Genomic DNA, 17,781 nt, shown 5'->3' with positions numbered 1-17,781 from the left:
TCACCAGCATTTGGTGGTGTCAGCTTTTTTGATTTTAGCCTTTCTAATGGGTAAGCAGTGGTATCTTGTTTTAATTTGCAGTTTCTTAATGATATGATAATTTTTCATGTGCTTATTTGCCATGTTTTCTTTCATAATGTATCTTTTCAAATCCTTTTTTCCATGTAAAAACTTTGGTTCATTTTGTTGAGTTTTAAGAGTTCTTTGTATATTTTGGATACAAGTCCTTCATCAGAGTTTTTTTTTTTTTTTTAATCCTCACCTGAGGATATTTTTTCCATTGCTTTTCAGAAAGAGTGGAAGGGAGGGAGGAGAAGGAGAGAGAGAGAGGGAGAGAAAGAGAGGAAGAGAGAAAGAGAAAGAGAAACATTGATGTGAGACAGACACATTGGTTGGTTGCCTCATGCACGAACCCTGACCGGGGCCAGCAATTGAGCCTGCAACCAAGGTACATGCCCTTTGTTGAAATTGAACCTGGGACCCTTTAGTCTGTAGGCTGATGCTTTAACCACTGAGCCAAACTGGCTAGGGCCATCAGAGGTCTTGTGCAAATATTTTCTCCTTCTGTGGTTTGTGTTTTCATTCCCTTAGCAGTGTCTTTCACAGATCAGAAATTTTAAATTTTAATAAATTTCTACTTAATATTTTCTTTAATGGATCATGCATTTAGTGGGTGTATCTAAAAAATCATTGCCAACTCTAAGGTCATATATTTTCCTTTTTAAATTGGAATATTTTCTCATTCTTGTATCCAAGAAAAAGTTATGTTCACCATTTCTGACTTAGAATGTCTTCATGGCTCAAATCTTCCTAAAATACCTCATGCAAATGTCATTTTTACTGAAATATGCTTGCTTCCCCAAAGACTATAGTTGTTTCCTCATTTTTGTTTCAGATTTAAATCTTGGTTTTGAGTTTCCTTTACCAGTTTACACTTGGCTGTGTTCTCTGCTGCTTTCCAGTTACCCATTATTTCCTGTATCCTTTCTGCTATTCCTATTTTTGCTATTTCTTTATGGCTAGAATAGTTTATAATATTAACCATTTTATTTTCCTTTACTTCTGAAGGCCTAAGAAATGCCTTATGTATCTTCTTATTCTTAGCAGGGATCATACATTAAGAAAAAACTGTTAGGTGCCCCATAGTGGCTGGCCTATGATATCTTGTTAACTGTACAATTTACAGAATTATTTGGTGGAGTCTTTTCTCCCCCTGGAATTGTTCTTAACATTTTTGTTGTGCTCATTAAATTTAATTGATTTCTTTACTGGAGGCCTGTTTAGGGATTGTTAATTTTAAACATGGACTTTTAAAACTGCTTGGAGGACTTTGTACCAAGAGTTAGTGCTTATTTAATTGTGGTATTTTTAAGTTGGTTAGCATTTACATGTGAGGCTTTATTAATATTTTATTGTTCATAGTGTTAGAATTGCTAAATAGGTTGTGTGTATACATATATATAGGACTTAAATTGTAAACTTATTGTGGATACATTTACTATATTTCTCTTAAGATTTTGTTTACTTTTGTGATGCACTTAGTAAGGATACTATACTTAGAGATATAGTTGATTAAGCAGATGTCCTGGAGGAGGAAGATAACATTTGCTGAGCTGTGTAATTTGTGGTAGGAAAAAAATGAGAAAAATTGGCAGGCAGAAAGAAGGAGGCTATTAGATTTTAAAATAGCGTAATAGAAAGTTCTGAATCTGACTTGGAGAAGGAGGAATAAAAGATGTAAGCAGTTATATGTGTGTATGCCTGTTCTTGTTGAAACATGAGGAAGACTGGTAAGAGGTGTGCAGAGCCTACATGGGTATTTTTGAAACTGCAAAGAGTTGATTGGTACTGGCAGTAGATAGGCAAAAACTGTACATGTACTGGTGGTTAGGTACTTAGCAAGTTAGTTGTGTGTGTGTGTATGTGTGTGATGAATATGGATGCAGGAGTGTTGATAATGAGTATAGAATATATTTCAATTAGAGGAATGTTTTGCTCAGTGGGTGCTGTAGTTGAATGAGTATCCTCTAACCAAAATACTTGAGAGGATAACAGGATGAACAGTGCTTAACCTAATCTAAAGAGAAGAATGGAGGAAGAAACAAAGAAGTCAAAACTAAAACTTTAAACATTCATTTTAATACAGCTTATGTTTTTACATAAAAATAGACAACATAAGTTATTCACATATTTGCAGATAATTTTCACTGAGATCTAAGTTTTTTAGAACTACCCCATAATTATTTTAATTGTCTTTGACTCCATAGTGTATAATAAGGCTTTAATTTTCATTTTTACTTTAACTTTTCCTAGACCTTGGATTATAATACATAATTCCTGCTATTTGATTTTCTAGAAGTTTATAATATTAGTCTCTCTTAGGGGCTTCCTAGTTTCATTCTCCATCCTCCACCCTAGTGTTACCTGGAAATCGATCTCAGCTTCTGTTCTCCTACCACATTGTGCCCACTTTTGCTTATGCCATTTGCCTTGGTATCTAACTACCTTTTTTATATAGATAGTCTTTTGACTACTTCTCTGTCTTCCTTGTCCTCCCAATTCTCATTACCTTGAACTAAAACTTTAGATTGGATGTCTCATGTTGAACGTGGTTAAACTGACTTCTTTATCTTTCTTCCTAACACTTTCATACTTACCTTCTAGTCACTGGGGAAGGTATAGTGATAAAGCCTGGCAGTGAAAGAGATGGAACATGGACTGGCCTTTAACCCATTGTTGCTTCCCACCCCACAGCCCCTCTCTGGCTAGCATGAAATCATACAGTTTACTTGTTATTCTTTCTACTTTTCTTCATTCCTATGGATAAATGTTTGACCAGTTATAGTATGTCTGAGCTACTGTAACTTCCTACAGATACCCTTACTTGTTTCACTACCTTCAGAGGTATTTCCTAAGTTATTTTATTACTTCCTGGAAAGAAAAAGAAAAAAAAAGCCACCTGAGGATAAATATTTCAGTGTGAAATTTTGAAAAGTTGTAGTGAAAAACTTATGTAGGTGAAAGGATTAAATCTTATAGTGACTAGTGTCCTGGTAATGCATGAAAGTAAAGGTTGGACATTTGAAAGGTTAGAATTTCTATTTACCGTGAGGCAAAAGACCATGTGGATTTGCCAGGGCTGGGTGGGGTGGGGTAGAGATAGGAAGTAGATTTTGGATATGTTAAGTTTTAGGTATCTATTAAAACACTGTGTGGGTTTGGCTGTTGTGTGTCTGTAGTTGCTTTTAATCTAGAAGAATCTCCCTCCCTTTTTCATTTTTTATGAAATTGATTGTTTTAAAATAATTCATGTCTGTTGTCTAACAGAATATCTCACATTCTGGATTTGATTGTATCCTAATAATTAGCTGAAGGTTAAGCTTTTTGAAGGCAAGAGTACAACATAGGTGACATTGTAACATCTTACTGCATCACATTAGGAGGCATTTATCATCAGGTTGTCTGCCCCACTGTTGGCGTTAAGTTTGACCACTCGGTATATTTCCTGATTTATAATTAGTAAGTAATCTGTGGGGAAATATGTTAGGGCTCCCAACAACTTTGAACATTTGTTTTCATTTCCTTTTCCCACTCAATACCATAAACTTGAAAAATAGTTGTCATTTTAACAATTTTACAAAAGTTGTTTCTCATGTTATTAGAGGTTTAAAAAGGTATTCTGTCAGAATGGCAGAAGTGAAGTTGAGACAATGTGGAAATGAAGTAGGAGAGGCAGTGGAAATTGTACCTATGTTTGGAGGGTGGTGCTGACACAGTGGTGGCATATAATATTGTACTGTGTTCCTTATAGCCATAAAGTTATGCTTCTAAAATGTGAGCAACATCGTACTTACAGCTTTCGTTAAGCAGTGCTGGCCAAAGTTAATGAACTTTATTTATTTTTTTTTATAGGTTTAAATGTAATACTGGGTATTTATGTCTCCGTCTAAGGTAAGTTTTATTTTTATTTTTTCGAAACAACATTACTGTATTAAATTTGTTATTCAAATAGTTTGTCTAGAAGGTTAATTTTAGTTACTGAAGTTGTATCACTAATTTATTTCTATTTTTTATTTTTTAAATGTTTTTATTTCAGAGAGAGAAAGGGAGAGGGAGAGAGAGGTGGAAACATCAATGATGAGGGAGTCATTGATTGGCTGCTTCCTGCATGCCCCCTAATGGAGATCAAGCCTGAAACCTACGCATGTGCCCTGAATGGGAATTGAATGGTGATCTTGTAGTTCATGGGTCGACGCTCAACTACTGAGCCATGCCAGCTGAGCTATATCACTAATTTATTACCTGGGCTTATGGGTTCATCTGTTACAGATAATAATTATCCTCAGGGGAATATGTAGCATACAGTAATATCATGCCCAGTACTTGGGTGCTAAGGAAAATTGGCAGGTTATCATGGGACCTTGGGTAAATATTTTTGGTACACTTAATATTCAGAATTGCTAAGGTTTGATCCTTGAGCATTGGGTTGAATGTATTAGTTTCCTAGGGCTGCTGTAACAACTTGCACAAACTGGGTGGCTTAAAACAGCAAAAACTTATTCTCTCTCAGTTCTGGAGGCTAGCTGTACAAAATAAAGGCATCAGTAGGTCTGGTCTTCCTCTGAAGACTCTAGGGGAGGGTCCTTCCTTGCCTCTTCCTAGCTTCTGGTTGTGCCAGCATCCTTGGCATTTTGGCTTGTACCTGAATCACTCCAATTTCTGCCTCTGTGTTCATGTGGGCTTCTTTGTTCTGTGTCTCCTCTCCTTGTTTTCAAATCTTCCTCTCCTTATGAAGACATCAGTCACTGGACTTTGGGGCTTGCCCTAATCAAGTATAACTGCATGTTAAATGGATTACATCTGCACAGACCCTATTTTCAAGTAAGGTCTTTGCAGGTCCTGGCATTAGGACTTCAACATATCTTTTGGGGGGAACACTCTTCATCCCACTGTAGTTGGGGTTTGACTTGAGTTGTTACAATATTAAGATGCTATTATCATTTTGAAGTTTGAATGCTGTGTTCTATGAGGTATGTGATATTTTGGAATTGGAATAGAAATTAAAGTGAAAACTAGGGCACTGGCCAGGTGGCTCAGCTGGTTGGAGCATCATCCTGTACACCAAAAGGTTGTAAGTTTGATTCTGGCCAGGGCACATACCTAGGTTGCAGATTCAATCCCTGGTCAGGGCGCATATGGAAGGCAACCAACCAGTGTTCTCTCTCATACCAATGTTTCTCTCTCTCTTTTCCTTCCTCTGTCTCTCAAATCAATAAACATATCCTTGGGTGAGGATAAAAAAGATAAAGTGAAAACTAGATTTATTAAGCTTTGAATGGCTGCGTGGTAGGGTGTGGATTTTTAACATTTACAAATACAAAGACTGGTTATTTGTTGGCATTTGTGGGATTCACCCTAATAAGAATCATGGCCCTCCTGAGGTAGACATAATAGGAAAACAAAGTAAACTAGCACTTTGTTTTTCAGTGTATTTTGCCTAACAATAACAGTGCTGTATTTTTTATATTAGGAAATGAAACATAATTGGATAATGTTTTTTAGAGCTCATTAATGCTCTTGATCATTGTAAAAAATGAAGAGTACAGGGTCATTGAAATTCAGCTCCAACTTCAAAGATGATCTTAGCTAAGGCATACAGTGAACCTAGATCAATGCCTGGCCCTTGGGAAATGCCTAATATATATTAGCTATTATTACTGCACCTTTTTAAGAAAGTGAAGGAAATTTGAGGTAGTCATGGAAAGAAAGAGAGTTCTTCTTACCTCTTATTTTTGATAGTCTTGTGTCTGGCTGGTTAGTGTATTTGCTGTTCCAGTTACTGGTTTGTTATTGGTCATAAATGACTAAAAAATGTAGATTACTGTATTATGAGAGTTTTCTAATGTAGGACAATAGAAAACATTAGATACATGTTTACTTTTTGAGTTTGAGATTTGAAGGTAATGTTCTTTAAATGGCTTATGTGATGCTTCTGAGTAAATGTTAAAAATCCAGACTATTAACTTTTTTCTTTATTCTGTTCTTCCATTTAAATGACAATAGCTATATTAATCCAACAAGGCAAAAAGCCATAATGTGGCATACCATCCTTTTTGAGAGGTGAATATTATTGAATAAAAATGGCTGATAGAAGTGGCAAGATTGTTCCAGGACAAGTGTATATTGAAGTGGAATATGATTATGAATATGAAGCAAAGGACAGAAAGATTGTGATAAAACAAGGGGAACGATACATGTTGGTGAAAAAGACCAATGATGACTGGTGGCAAGTCAAACCAGATGAGAATTCCAAAGCATTTTATGTGCCAGCCCAGTATGTTAAGGAAGTCACCCGCAAAGCTCTGATGCCGCCTGTTAAACAGGCAGTTGGACTGCCAAATAATTCTATGAAAATGATACAGAGTCTGCATCTTCAGAGATCAACAGAAAATGTGAACAAATTACCTGAGCTTTCAAGTTTTGGAAAACCATCGTTGTCTATTCAGGGAACAGGTCTTATTCGTGATGCCAATCAGAATTTTGGACCCAATTATGATCCAAGTCAAACTGTCAGCCTAAGCCTGGACCTCACCCACAACAATGGAAAGTTTAGCAGTGATTCACATTCTCCTAAAGCTTCCAGCCAGAATAGGACGCGCTTATTTGGTCACTTTCCTGGTCCGGAGTTCTTGGACATAGAGAAAACTAGCTTCTCCCAGGAACAGTCTTGCGATTCAGCAGGAGAAGGCTCAGAAAGGGTACATCAGGATTCTGAGTCTGGTGATGAACTTAGCAGCAGCTCCACGGAACAGATACGGGTAAGACTAAAAGTAGAATGATGAAACACTAGTACTTTAATAAAAGTATTAATTACAGATTTTGTTGTAATTAAAAAATCTTTGTAAGAATTAAGAATTGTTTGTTTTGCTTTATGTTTACAGAACTCATGGGTGCCATCCTGAATTAAGAGATAGAGAATATGGGAAATAATTCGTAGAGTTCACTTTATGGTTTCCATAATTATTCTTGTACCTTTATGGGACTAGAACTACTTTAAGTGTGGAAAAAAATTATTTTTCTCTCTATTGATTATGCATGATGTAGAAAGGACTTATTTAATTTACCCAGTGATATTTCTTTTATTAGAAAAAGTTTGTTTTCTAGCAGTAGTCATTTTGACTTGTTTCTGTTAAGTCTCCAGGTAATAATGGATATATGGGGAAAGATGTCACTGGAATATTAACCACTAACTCATGTTCTTCCAAACTTGTTTATTAACCTTGAGTGTTAAGAAAAATATAAAGCTCACATACCTTTACCTCCATTCGTGCACTTTCGTGTCTTAAATGTCTACATATCCATGCTTACTTGCATTGCCTGGAAAAAATTTTATGTGTCTATGGTTTGGTTTAAAAAAGTTTTTTTTTACCTAACTTTATTTTGAGATTAGTTTATGCCAGTTTATTAGTCAGGTAAAGTGAAATAATTTTAAAAACACATACCTGAAATTGAAACTTAAATGTACAGGATGCCCCCAAAACAGTATACACACTTTGAATAATTGTAAAGTCAGTGTTTATTAACATACAGTTCATTTTCAAAATTAAGTGTGTATACATTTTTTGGGGACAGTCTGATTTTAAGTGCACGTGAAAAATGAGTAGAGCTTCGTCCTGATACGTCAAGGTTTCCAGTTTGATCCCTGGTCAGGGCACATACAAGAATCAACTAATGAGTGCATAAACAAGTGGAACAACAAATCGATGTTTCTCTCTACCCCCCCCCCCTTTTACCCCCTCTGCCTTCCCCTCTCTAAAATCAATAAATAAAAAAGAAAAATGTGATACATTTTTGGCCTCAAGCCCTGTTGTAGGATTTATTCATCAGGCTAAGTCAGTGAATAATTGTACAGCTGCTCTTAGTGGTCTGATTATAATGCAACTAGTATGTTCTTTTTTTAGGTTTTAATTTTTCTTGTGACATTTTGAATGGAAATCTGGAAAAGGGAGCATTCTCTAGAAAAACTTTAGATGTTGGAGATCAAGACACTTACGTAAAGTAGCACTGTCAGTTTATAATCATTCATCTTAGTAAGCTTTCCTTTCTTTAGTCTTTATGTGATACTTTGACATAGAATATATAGTGTTTCTTGGAATTGTTTTTATACATGGCTCCTTTTTGAGCTAGTGGGATTTGAGAAAGATGTGCTTTTTCTCTTCCATCTCATTATCAACGTTTCACACTTCAAATTACGTTTTTCATTTAGGTACACTGGCTGACCTGTGTTCTCTTCATTATGGTCATCTTAAATTCATAGTATGCAGTTTCATCGCTCTTAACCTCTCCTGTTTAGAAATTCCATTAGATTTCTCTAGCCAGTCCTCTTACTCACTTCATGGCAACTGTTCAAACCTTTTCCATTATCTTTAGTTCTTTGATTCAGCTGCTTTTCCCTGTTCTCTTATCAGGTAACCTTTCCTTTTATTTCACAGCAAAAATAAAAGCCATGGGATAGAAACTGCTTCAGCTTTGGGGAGGATGTTATTAGCACTTAATAGCGTTTAAGAGCAGTTAATAGCACAGACTTTTGATTTGAATTTGGAGTTTATAAAGGTTCACTTTATGGTTTCCATAATTCCATCACTTACCAGCTGTGTGAGAATTGGGGCAAATTACTTCTCTGTTTCTCAGTTTTCTCATCTTAAATTGCAGATCATGGGCTTGTTGAGGATTAAGTGGGTTACTCTATCTAATATGCTTAGAACTATGCCTGGCACATAAGTACGTTAGGTACCTATTGCTGGAACCTCAGTTCTCAAACTTAATTCGTTCCAGAAGGTTTGAAAAGCGAAGCATTTTTCCCCTGTTAGAAATAATGTAAATTGAATAATTCCATTCCAGACACCCAAAAGATTCCCTGTTTTAATCTTTCTTATATACAGTATATGTCTAATGTACTATTTAATCTATAAGTATTTTAAAAACAAAAAGGACATGAAATGTAAATGAAAATTTAACAAAAAGGAAATGAAATGTACAGTAAAAAATGAAAATTTAATAATAAGCAGCAACGAAAGCAAAAAGACATGAAAATATTCCCAGCACAGTATCCTGAGATGTTAACAGCGGTAAACTAACTCAACTTACTCCCACATTCTCTCCTTTGTCGCCTGAGAGACTTGTGACTGATCATACAGGTATCAGCATGAAAGGGTTGTTAGGTCTAGAAGTGAATTGTTGGAGAAGGGTGACGTTCAAGAAACAAGGTTTTACTATATTCCCAAATTTAGTGGCTTAACACAATAAACATTGATTATCTCACTGTTTCTGTGGGTCATTAATACAGAAGCAGCTTAGTTGCGTAGTTTTAAAGACTTTGGGTCTCATGCGTTTGCAGTCTTATGAAGGCTTGGCTGTGGGTACTTTTAAAAATGGCTCACTCACATGGTGCTAGCTCGGCCTCTTCACATATGTTTGAATGTTGTGACTAGCTTCCCGCTAGAAGGAGCAATGCATTAGAGAACAAGGTAGAAGCTGCATTGTCTTTTTTGCCCAAATCTTGGAAGTTGCACACTGTCATATGTTACTATTATGCAGTTCAGCCCTATTCTCTGTGGGAGGAGACTACACTGGGTGTAAACATCAGGATATGAAGATATTGGGACCACTTTGGGGGCTGGCTATCATAATAAGTATTCAATAAGTTATAACTGTCATTATTATTGTTTCTATTATTATTTCCACCATCAAATCTATAAGTAAACCTGTACCAGCAGTCATCTTTATCCCCAGTAATATGCAAGCATCGTCTCTCCTATCAAAGGGCAGTCTCTTTGTATTTGCTTTTTTCTTTCTTCCACAAACCTTTTGCTAAAGATTATATAGCATTGTGCTCATATGGCTATAGACCCGTAATTTAACAAGTTTTTTTCCATCAGCATTTAAATTTGCTCATGTTTTTCCCTTCATAAAGCTCTTCAGTGATACATTTCCCTCTCTCTGAGTATCACTTATTACCCTTTCCCTTTACTGGAAACTTATGGAAAGAGTTGTATAGATTTACTTCTTCACATTTGCTCATTTCCCATTCATTCCTTAACCTAGTATGTCTTCTGACTCCACCATGCCACCCAAATGGCTTGCAAAACTATATCACAATCAGGATATTGACCTTGGTACAGTAGAGATACTGAGCATTTCCATTACCACAAGGATCCTTTGTGCTTTCCTTTTATAGCCACATCCATTTCCCTCCCACCTCCACCCCTCTTTAACCCCTGGTCACCACTAATACACTCTCCACTTAAAATTTTTTGTTATCTAAATGCATTCATATGCTATATAATCTTTTGGAATTAGCTTTTTCATTCAGCGTAATTCTCTGGAGATTGATCCAGCTTGTTGTGTGTATTAGTGTTGTTTTTGTTGCTGACTAGTATTCTGTGGTATGGATGTACCATACTTTGTTTTACCATTCATCCATTGAAGAACATCTGGGTTTCCAGTTTTGGGCTATTGCAAACAGAGCTACTATATATAAGCATTTCTGCACAGATTTTTGTGTGAACATAACTTTTTATTTCTCTGGCATAAATGCTCATGAGTATAATTGCTGATGGTAGTTGTATGTTCAATTTTTTAAGAAACAGCCAAACCGTTTTCCAGAGTTGCTGTATCATTTTATGTTTCTAACAACGTTTGTGATCCAGTTTCTCTGCATGCTCACCAGCATGTGGTGGTGTCAGTTTTTTATTTGAGCCATTCTGATAGGTGTGTGTGTAATATCTTGTGATTTTAATTTGCATTTCCCGGATAGCTAATGATGTTGAAGATCTGCTTATTTGCCCTCAGTAGATCCTTTTCATTGAAATATCTCTTCATGTCTTTTGCCCATTTTCTAATTGGACTGTTTGTTTTTGTACAGTTGAATTTGGAGAGTTCTTTATATAGTCTAGATACTAGTCATTTGTCAGATACATGGATTGCAGGTATTTTCTCCTAATGTGTAACTTTTTATCCTCTTAAACAGGTTCTTTTGCAGAACAAAAGTTTTTAATTTTGAAGTCCAATTTATTTTTCCTTTTATGGATAATGGTTTTGTGTCAAGTGTAAGAACTCATTGCATGGCTCTGTTAGGGTTCTTCACAGAAACAGAACCAATAGAATGTGTGTGTGTGTGTGTGTGTAGAGATTTATTTTAAGGAACTGGTTTATGTGATTATGAAGGCTGGCAAGTACAAAGTCTTCAGAGTAGGGTTATATGCTGGAGACTAAAGGAAGAGCCAGTGTTGAAGTTCAAATCTGATGGTCTACTGAAAGAATTTATTCTCGCATGGGGGAGGTCAGTCTTTTGTTCAGTTCAAGTTTTCAACTGATTGGATGAGGCCTACCATATTATGGGGGGGGGGGCAGTCTGATTTATTCAAAGTTCACTGATTTAAATGTTAATTATAAATCCCAAAACACTGTCACAGAAACATCCAGAATAATGTTCCACCAAATATCTAGCCCAGCTGAGTTGATCACAGTAGGCCTAGATCCTAAAGATTTCCCCCATTTTTCCCCCCTAAAAGTTCATAGTTTTCCATGTTACATTTATTTTTTTTATTTATTTTTTTATTTTTTCCATGTTACATTTAAATCTGTGATCCATTTTGAGTTTAATTTTTGTATAAGGTGTGAGGTAAAATCAAGGTTTATTTATTAATTTTTTGGCCTATGGATATCTAATTACAGTACCATTTGTTGAAATGGCTATCTTTCCTACAATAAATTGCTTGTACACCTTTGTCAAAAATCAGTTTGCCATATTTGTGTGGGTCTGTTTCATTCATATACAGGGTTCTGCAAAAGTAGGTTTACAGTTGTTCGTATGGGAAATAATACAATAATTAATGAATAATAATACAAAAATAAACTGTGTTTTGTGTACTCACAAATGTAAAACTACTTTTGCGCCACCCTGTATGTATGTCCTTTCTCTAATACCACACAGCCTTGATTACTGTAACTATCATAAGTCTTGAAATTGAGTGTACTGATTCCTCTCACTTTATTATTCTTTTTCAAAATTGTTTTAGTTATTGTAGTAGATTGAATAATACCCACCAAAGATATCAGGTCCTAATCCCTGGAATGTCTAAATATTAGCTTTTGGGGGGGAGAAGGTCTTTGCAGATATGTTTAAATTAAGGGTTTTGAGATTAGGACATTATCCTGGACCTTACATGCAATCACAGATGTCATTTGAGACGGGGAGGGGGCACCACACACAACGAAGGCTGTGTGAAGGTAGAGCAGAGAGAAATTCGAAGATGCTGGCCTTGAAGATAGGAGTGATGTGGCCACAAGCCAAGGAGTGCCAGTCACCACCAGAAGTTGGAAGAGGCAAAGAAAGAATTCTCTCCTAGAGCCTCTGGAGGGACTGTAGCCCTGCCAAAGTGCTGATTTCAGCCCAGTGATACTGATTTGGACTTTTGTCCTCCAGACTGTGAGGGAATAAGTTTTTGTTGTTTTAAGCCACTTCTTGTGGTAAGTTGTTACTGTATCCACAGGAAATTAATACAGCTATTCTAGTTCTTTTGCTTTTCCTCCTAAATTTTAGAATAATCTGGCCCCTATATCTACAAAACATCTTGCTGGGATTTTGATAGGAATTGCATTAATCTGTATGCCATTTTGGAGAAAATGGACATTTTTACTCTGGAGTCTTCCAGTCCATGTATATTGTATGTCTCTCATTTATTTAGATCTTTGATTTTTTTAACACTTGCAATTTTCAGCATAAATCCAGTATGGTTTTCTTAGAGTTATATTTAAATTATATTAGAGTTATATATTTCTTAGAGTTGTATTTAAATTTTTTTTGGAGCAATTTTAAGTGATACTGTGTTTTTCATTTTGGTATTCACACATTCATTACTAGTGTGTAGAAATACAATTGATTTATTTTTATTCTTTTAAATTCTTATTTTTAATGAACTTTTTTTAAGAACAGTGTTAGACTTACAGCAGTATTGTGAAGAAAGTAGAGAGTTCCTTTATACCCCACACCCAGTTTTCCGTATTATCAATACCTTATATTAGTATCATTCATTTTTCACAATTAATGAACCAGTATCTATACATTATTAACTAAGTCAATACCTTATTCAGATTTCCTTTTTACTTCATGTCCTTTTTCAAGGATCCCATTGAAGATACCACATTACATGTCTCATGTCTCCTTAGGCTCCTCCTGGCTTTGATATTTTCTCAGACTTTCCTTGTTTTTTAATGACTTGACGGTTTGGAGGCGCAAGGGTCAGGTGTTGTAGAATGATCTTGTGTTGGAATTTGCCTGATGTTTTTCTCATGATTGGCCTCTGTGGGAGGAAGACCACAGAGGTAAAGAGTGGTTTTCATCACATCATATCAAAGGTGTAAACTATCAACTTGATTTATCATTGTAAGGTTACTCTTTTTTTCTCTTTTTTCACACCATATAGTCTTTGGAAAGAAGTCATTATTTGTGGCCTATACTTAAGAACAAGTGGGTGTTACACCCCATGCCACCGATGATGTAGTTTCTGCATAAATTATTTGTAATTATTTTGTATGGGAGATTTTTATTTTTTACTTCACTTATTTATTCAGTCATTTATGTCCGTATGAACTCATAGTTGTGTTTTTTTTTTTTTAATACCTTGTATTATAATCCAATATTGCTATATTTTGCTGCTCAATTATTTCAACTTTGGATATTGGAAACTCGTGTTTGTTTTAGTACTGCCCTACTTTCTGTCTCTACAAGATGCTCAGTGTGCATATTGTATATTTTCTGCCCCAGTCTAGAATCAGCCATTTCTCCAAGGAGTCCTGGTCCCTTAATTAGAGAATGGTATTAGAAACCAGGATCTGTGCTAGTGTGCTCATTGCTACTGTGATGCCATTGCTTCTGGGCCCTCTCAGATGACAGAGTAGGGAAATACACATTAGTATGCTAACCTGTGAATATACACATATGTATAAATATTTCCACATGCAACTATCTGCATCTATGTTAAACTAAACATGAATTTATATTGATGTCTTCAACTCTAATCTATAGCTACGTGGATCATTGCTCATCCATAAACTTTCACTCCAACATTGAAAAATGTGGCTCCCACCATTCACCATTATTTGCATAATCGTTAATTTTAAGTATACATGTATAAGAGTATTAGAAATGTTATCTTGTACCCCTTGTGGGGTACAACTTTATCAGCTAGAATATAGTACTGCATGTGTAGTTTTTTTGTTTTGTTTCACAGACTTCACTAATTTTCAAAGTTTCTTTGATCAGCACCTTTTATCCTCACCTGGTTCATTGAGGTTGTTTTATACATTTGTAATAAAGTTAGTTTTTAAAATTTTTAAAAATTATTATTGATTTTAGAAAGAGAGTAAGGGAAAGGGAGAGAGAGAGAGAAACATTTATATGCAAGTGAAGCATCAATTGGTTGCCTCTCGTACGTGCCCAGACTGAGGGTCAAAACCCAAAACCTGGGTATGTGTCTTGACCCGGAATAGAACCTGGGACCCACACTGGCCAGGGCTAAAGTTAGTTTTTTTTCTTCTTATATTCTGCACTATTTTTTGGGACTCTACCCCATCATTGAATTTCTACATTAAAAAAATGGCATACATCATTTGCTTTTAGTGCTATAAAAGTTAGTGGGTTTTGACAAATGCACAGTTTTGTATATACACAGTTACAGTATCCTACAGAATAGTTTCACTGACCTACTGACCTAATCCTCTGTGCTTCACCGGTTCACCCTTCCTCTCTCTCTCCCCTCCAATCCTCTGTAATCACTCATCCTTTTATTCCTGTCTTTTCCATAATGTCTTTTAATTGGAATAATATAAATTAAATTAGCTTCTTTCACTTAGCAGTATGTACTTAAGATTCATCCATGCCTTTTCATGTTTGAGAACATTCCTTTTAATGCTGAGTAAACTGTTATAGTGATGTACCACAATTTGTTTATTCATTCATCTATTGAAGGACATTTTGATTGCTTCCAGTTTTTGGCAATTATGAATAAAATTGCTATAAATATTTGTGTTCAGGCTTTTGTGTAGACGTATATTTCAGATAATTTGGGTAAATATCTAAGATTGCTGAATAGTATGGTAAGGCTGTGTTTACCATTATAAGAAACTGCCAAACTGTCAAACTACCATTTTGCACTCCCATTAGCAGTAATGAGAGTTTCTCATTTTCCACATCTTCATGATCATTTGGTATTGTCAGTTTTTTTTTATTTTTTGCCATTCTAATAATATGTAATATTTTGTTTTAATTTGTATTCCCTAATGACAAGTGATATTGAGCATCTTTTCATATACTTATTTTGTGTCTTTTATCTTCTTTGATGAGGTATCTAGATCTTTGCTCATTTTAAAATTGGGTTTATTTTCTTATTGTTGAGTTTTAAGAGTTCCTTGTATGTTTCAGGTACAATACCTTTATTAGATTATATTTTACAAATGCTTTCCTTCAACCTGTGGCTCATGTTTTCATTCTCTTAATAGTGACTTTCACAGAACAGAAGTGTTTAATTTTTTTTTAAATTTAACTTTGTTGTTGAAAGTATTACAGGTGTCCCCTTCCCCCATTGATCCCCTCCACCCTGCAGCCACCCCACTCCCAGGCCTTCCTCTTAACAATGTCTGTGTTCTTTGTTATGCTTATAGACATATAAGTTCTTTGATTAATCTTTCCCCACCCACTCCACTTTCACCTTTCCTCTAAGATCCCTCAGTCTGCTCCATGTTTCTATGTCTCTGGATCTATTTTGTCCATCAGTTGATTTTGTTTATTACATTCCACATATGAGTGAGATCATGTGGTACTTGACTTTCTCTAGCTTATTTTGCTAAGCATAATACTCTCCAGTTCCCTCCATGCTGTTCCAAAGGAAAAGCAATTCTTGTTTTTTATAGCTGCCTAGTATTCCATGGTGTAAATGTACCGCAGCTTTTTTATCCACTCATCTACTGATGTGCACTTGAGAAGAATGTATATTCTGTAGCTTTGGGGTGGAATGTTCTATAAATGTCAGTTAAATCCATCTGATGTAGTGTGTCATTTAGGGTCGCTCTTGTTGATTTTTAAAAAAAATGTTTTTTTTATTTAATATCTTTATTGACTTCAGAAAGAGGAAGGGAGAGGGAGAGAGAGAGACAGAAACATCAATGATGAGAGAGTCATTGAGCAAGCCCACAACCCAGGCATGTGCCCTGACCGGGAATCGAACCCCGATTGCCTGGATCCTAGGTCGATGTTCCACCTCTGAGCCATGCCCAGCCAGGCCCTTGTTGATTTTTTTATCCGGAAGACCTATCCAGTGAAATCATTGGGGCGGTAAAGTCCCCTAGTATGACTGTCTTGCTGTTGATCCTCCCCCTTAAAGTCCTCTAGAAGTTTTTTTTTACAAATTTAGGTGCTCCTATATTGGGTGCATACATGTTTACCAGGGTTATATCCTCTTGTTGGATCGATCCCTTTAGTATTATGTAATGACCTGTCTTGTCTCTCGCTATGGTCTTCAGTTTAAAGTCTATTTTGTCTGATATGAGTATTGCTACCCCAGGTGTTTTTTTTCATTTCATTTGCGTGGAAAAATTTTTCCATCCATTCACACTCATCCTGTGTGAATCTTTTGTTTTGAGGTGGGTCTCTTGTAGACAGCATATATTTGGGTCATATTTTCTTATCCATTCAGCCACCCTACGTCCTTTTATTGGTGTATTTAATCCACTTACATTTAAGGTTATTATTGATAGATACTTATCTATTGCCATTTTAATTCTTTATGCCTAGGTTTCTCTTTCCATTTCTACTTCTAATAACAGCTTTTCCTTTAACATTTCCTGCAATGCTGGTTTGGTGGTGATAAACTCCTTTAGCCTTTTTTCATCTGGGAAGCTCTTTATTTCACTATCTACGCTGAATGATAGTCTTGCTGGAGAGAGTAGTCCTGGTTTTAGATCCTTCTTTTGCGTTACCCTGAATACTTCCTGCCATTCCCTTCTGGCCTGTAGAGTTTCTAATGAGAAGTCAGCTGACAGCCTTTTGGGAACTCCTTTGTAGGTAACAAATTGCTGTTCTCTAACTGCCTTTAATATTTTCTCTTTGTCTTAAATTCTTGACATTTTAATTATAATGTGTCTGGATGTGGGCCTCTTTGGACTCTCTGTGCCTCTTGAACTTGTGTGACTTTTTCCTTGACCAGGTTAGGGAAATTTTCTGCCATTATTTCTTCAAACAGATTCTCTAACTCTTGCTTACTTTTGACCTCTTCTGGCACTGTTGTAATCAGTGCCATGAATATTGTTATGTTTCATGTTGTCCCACAGCTCCCTTAAACTGTCCTACTGTTTTTTAATTTTTTCTTTTTGGATTTCTGACTGATTTTTTTCTACCTTGTCTTCTAAATTGCTGATCTAATCCTCAGCTTCCTCTCATCTGCTGTTTATTCCTTCCAATGTACTCTTTATTTCTGCTATGTCATTCTTAATATCCTTCAGTTTCCATATTTTCTTTCATGCTGTTGAGCATCCTTACCATCAGTATTCTGAACTCTATATCTGATAGATTGCTTATCTCTATTTCATTTAGCTCTTTTTCTGGAGACTTCTCTTGTTCTTTCATTTGAGGCTTCTTTTTTTGTCTCCCCATTTTTGCAGCCTGTTTGGGTTTGTTTCTATGTATTAGGTAGGTCTGTTAAGGACTCTCAGTCTTTTTGGAGG

At 35.8% G+C, this 17,781-nt stretch overlaps 1 protein-coding gene across 5 annotated transcripts in view; it reads left to right on the top strand.

Moving 5' to 3' along the window:
• ARHGAP12 (Rho GTPase activating protein 12) overlaps positions 1 to 17,781 on the top strand; it is a 128,536-nt gene that overhangs the window by 12,457 nt on the left and 98,298 nt on the right. For 4 of the 5 annotated variants that reach the window (XM_016196317.2, XM_016196316.2, XM_016196318.2 and 1 more), the window contains exons 2-3: positions 3,913 to 3,951; positions 6,064 to 6,818. In XM_016196317.2, coding sequence (XP_016051803.2) covers positions 6,141 to 6,818 — 678 coding nt within the window. In that variant the 5' untranslated portion in view covers positions 3,913 to 3,951; positions 6,064 to 6,140. Of the gene's footprint in view, positions 1 to 3,912; positions 3,952 to 6,063; positions 6,819 to 17,781 lie in introns of those variants that run through there. The other variant, XM_087823848.1, reaches the window with a different exon arrangement.

The sequence above is a fragment of the Miniopterus natalensis genome, chromosome 1 (assembly GCF_054644295.1).
Source record: "Miniopterus natalensis isolate mMinNat1 chromosome 1, mMinNat1.hap1, whole genome shotgun sequence".
In the NCBI taxonomy this organism is placed as follows: domain Eukaryota; kingdom Metazoa; phylum Chordata; class Mammalia; order Chiroptera; family Miniopteridae; genus Miniopterus; species Miniopterus natalensis.
This window is presented reverse-complemented; position numbering and strand designations above follow the sequence as displayed.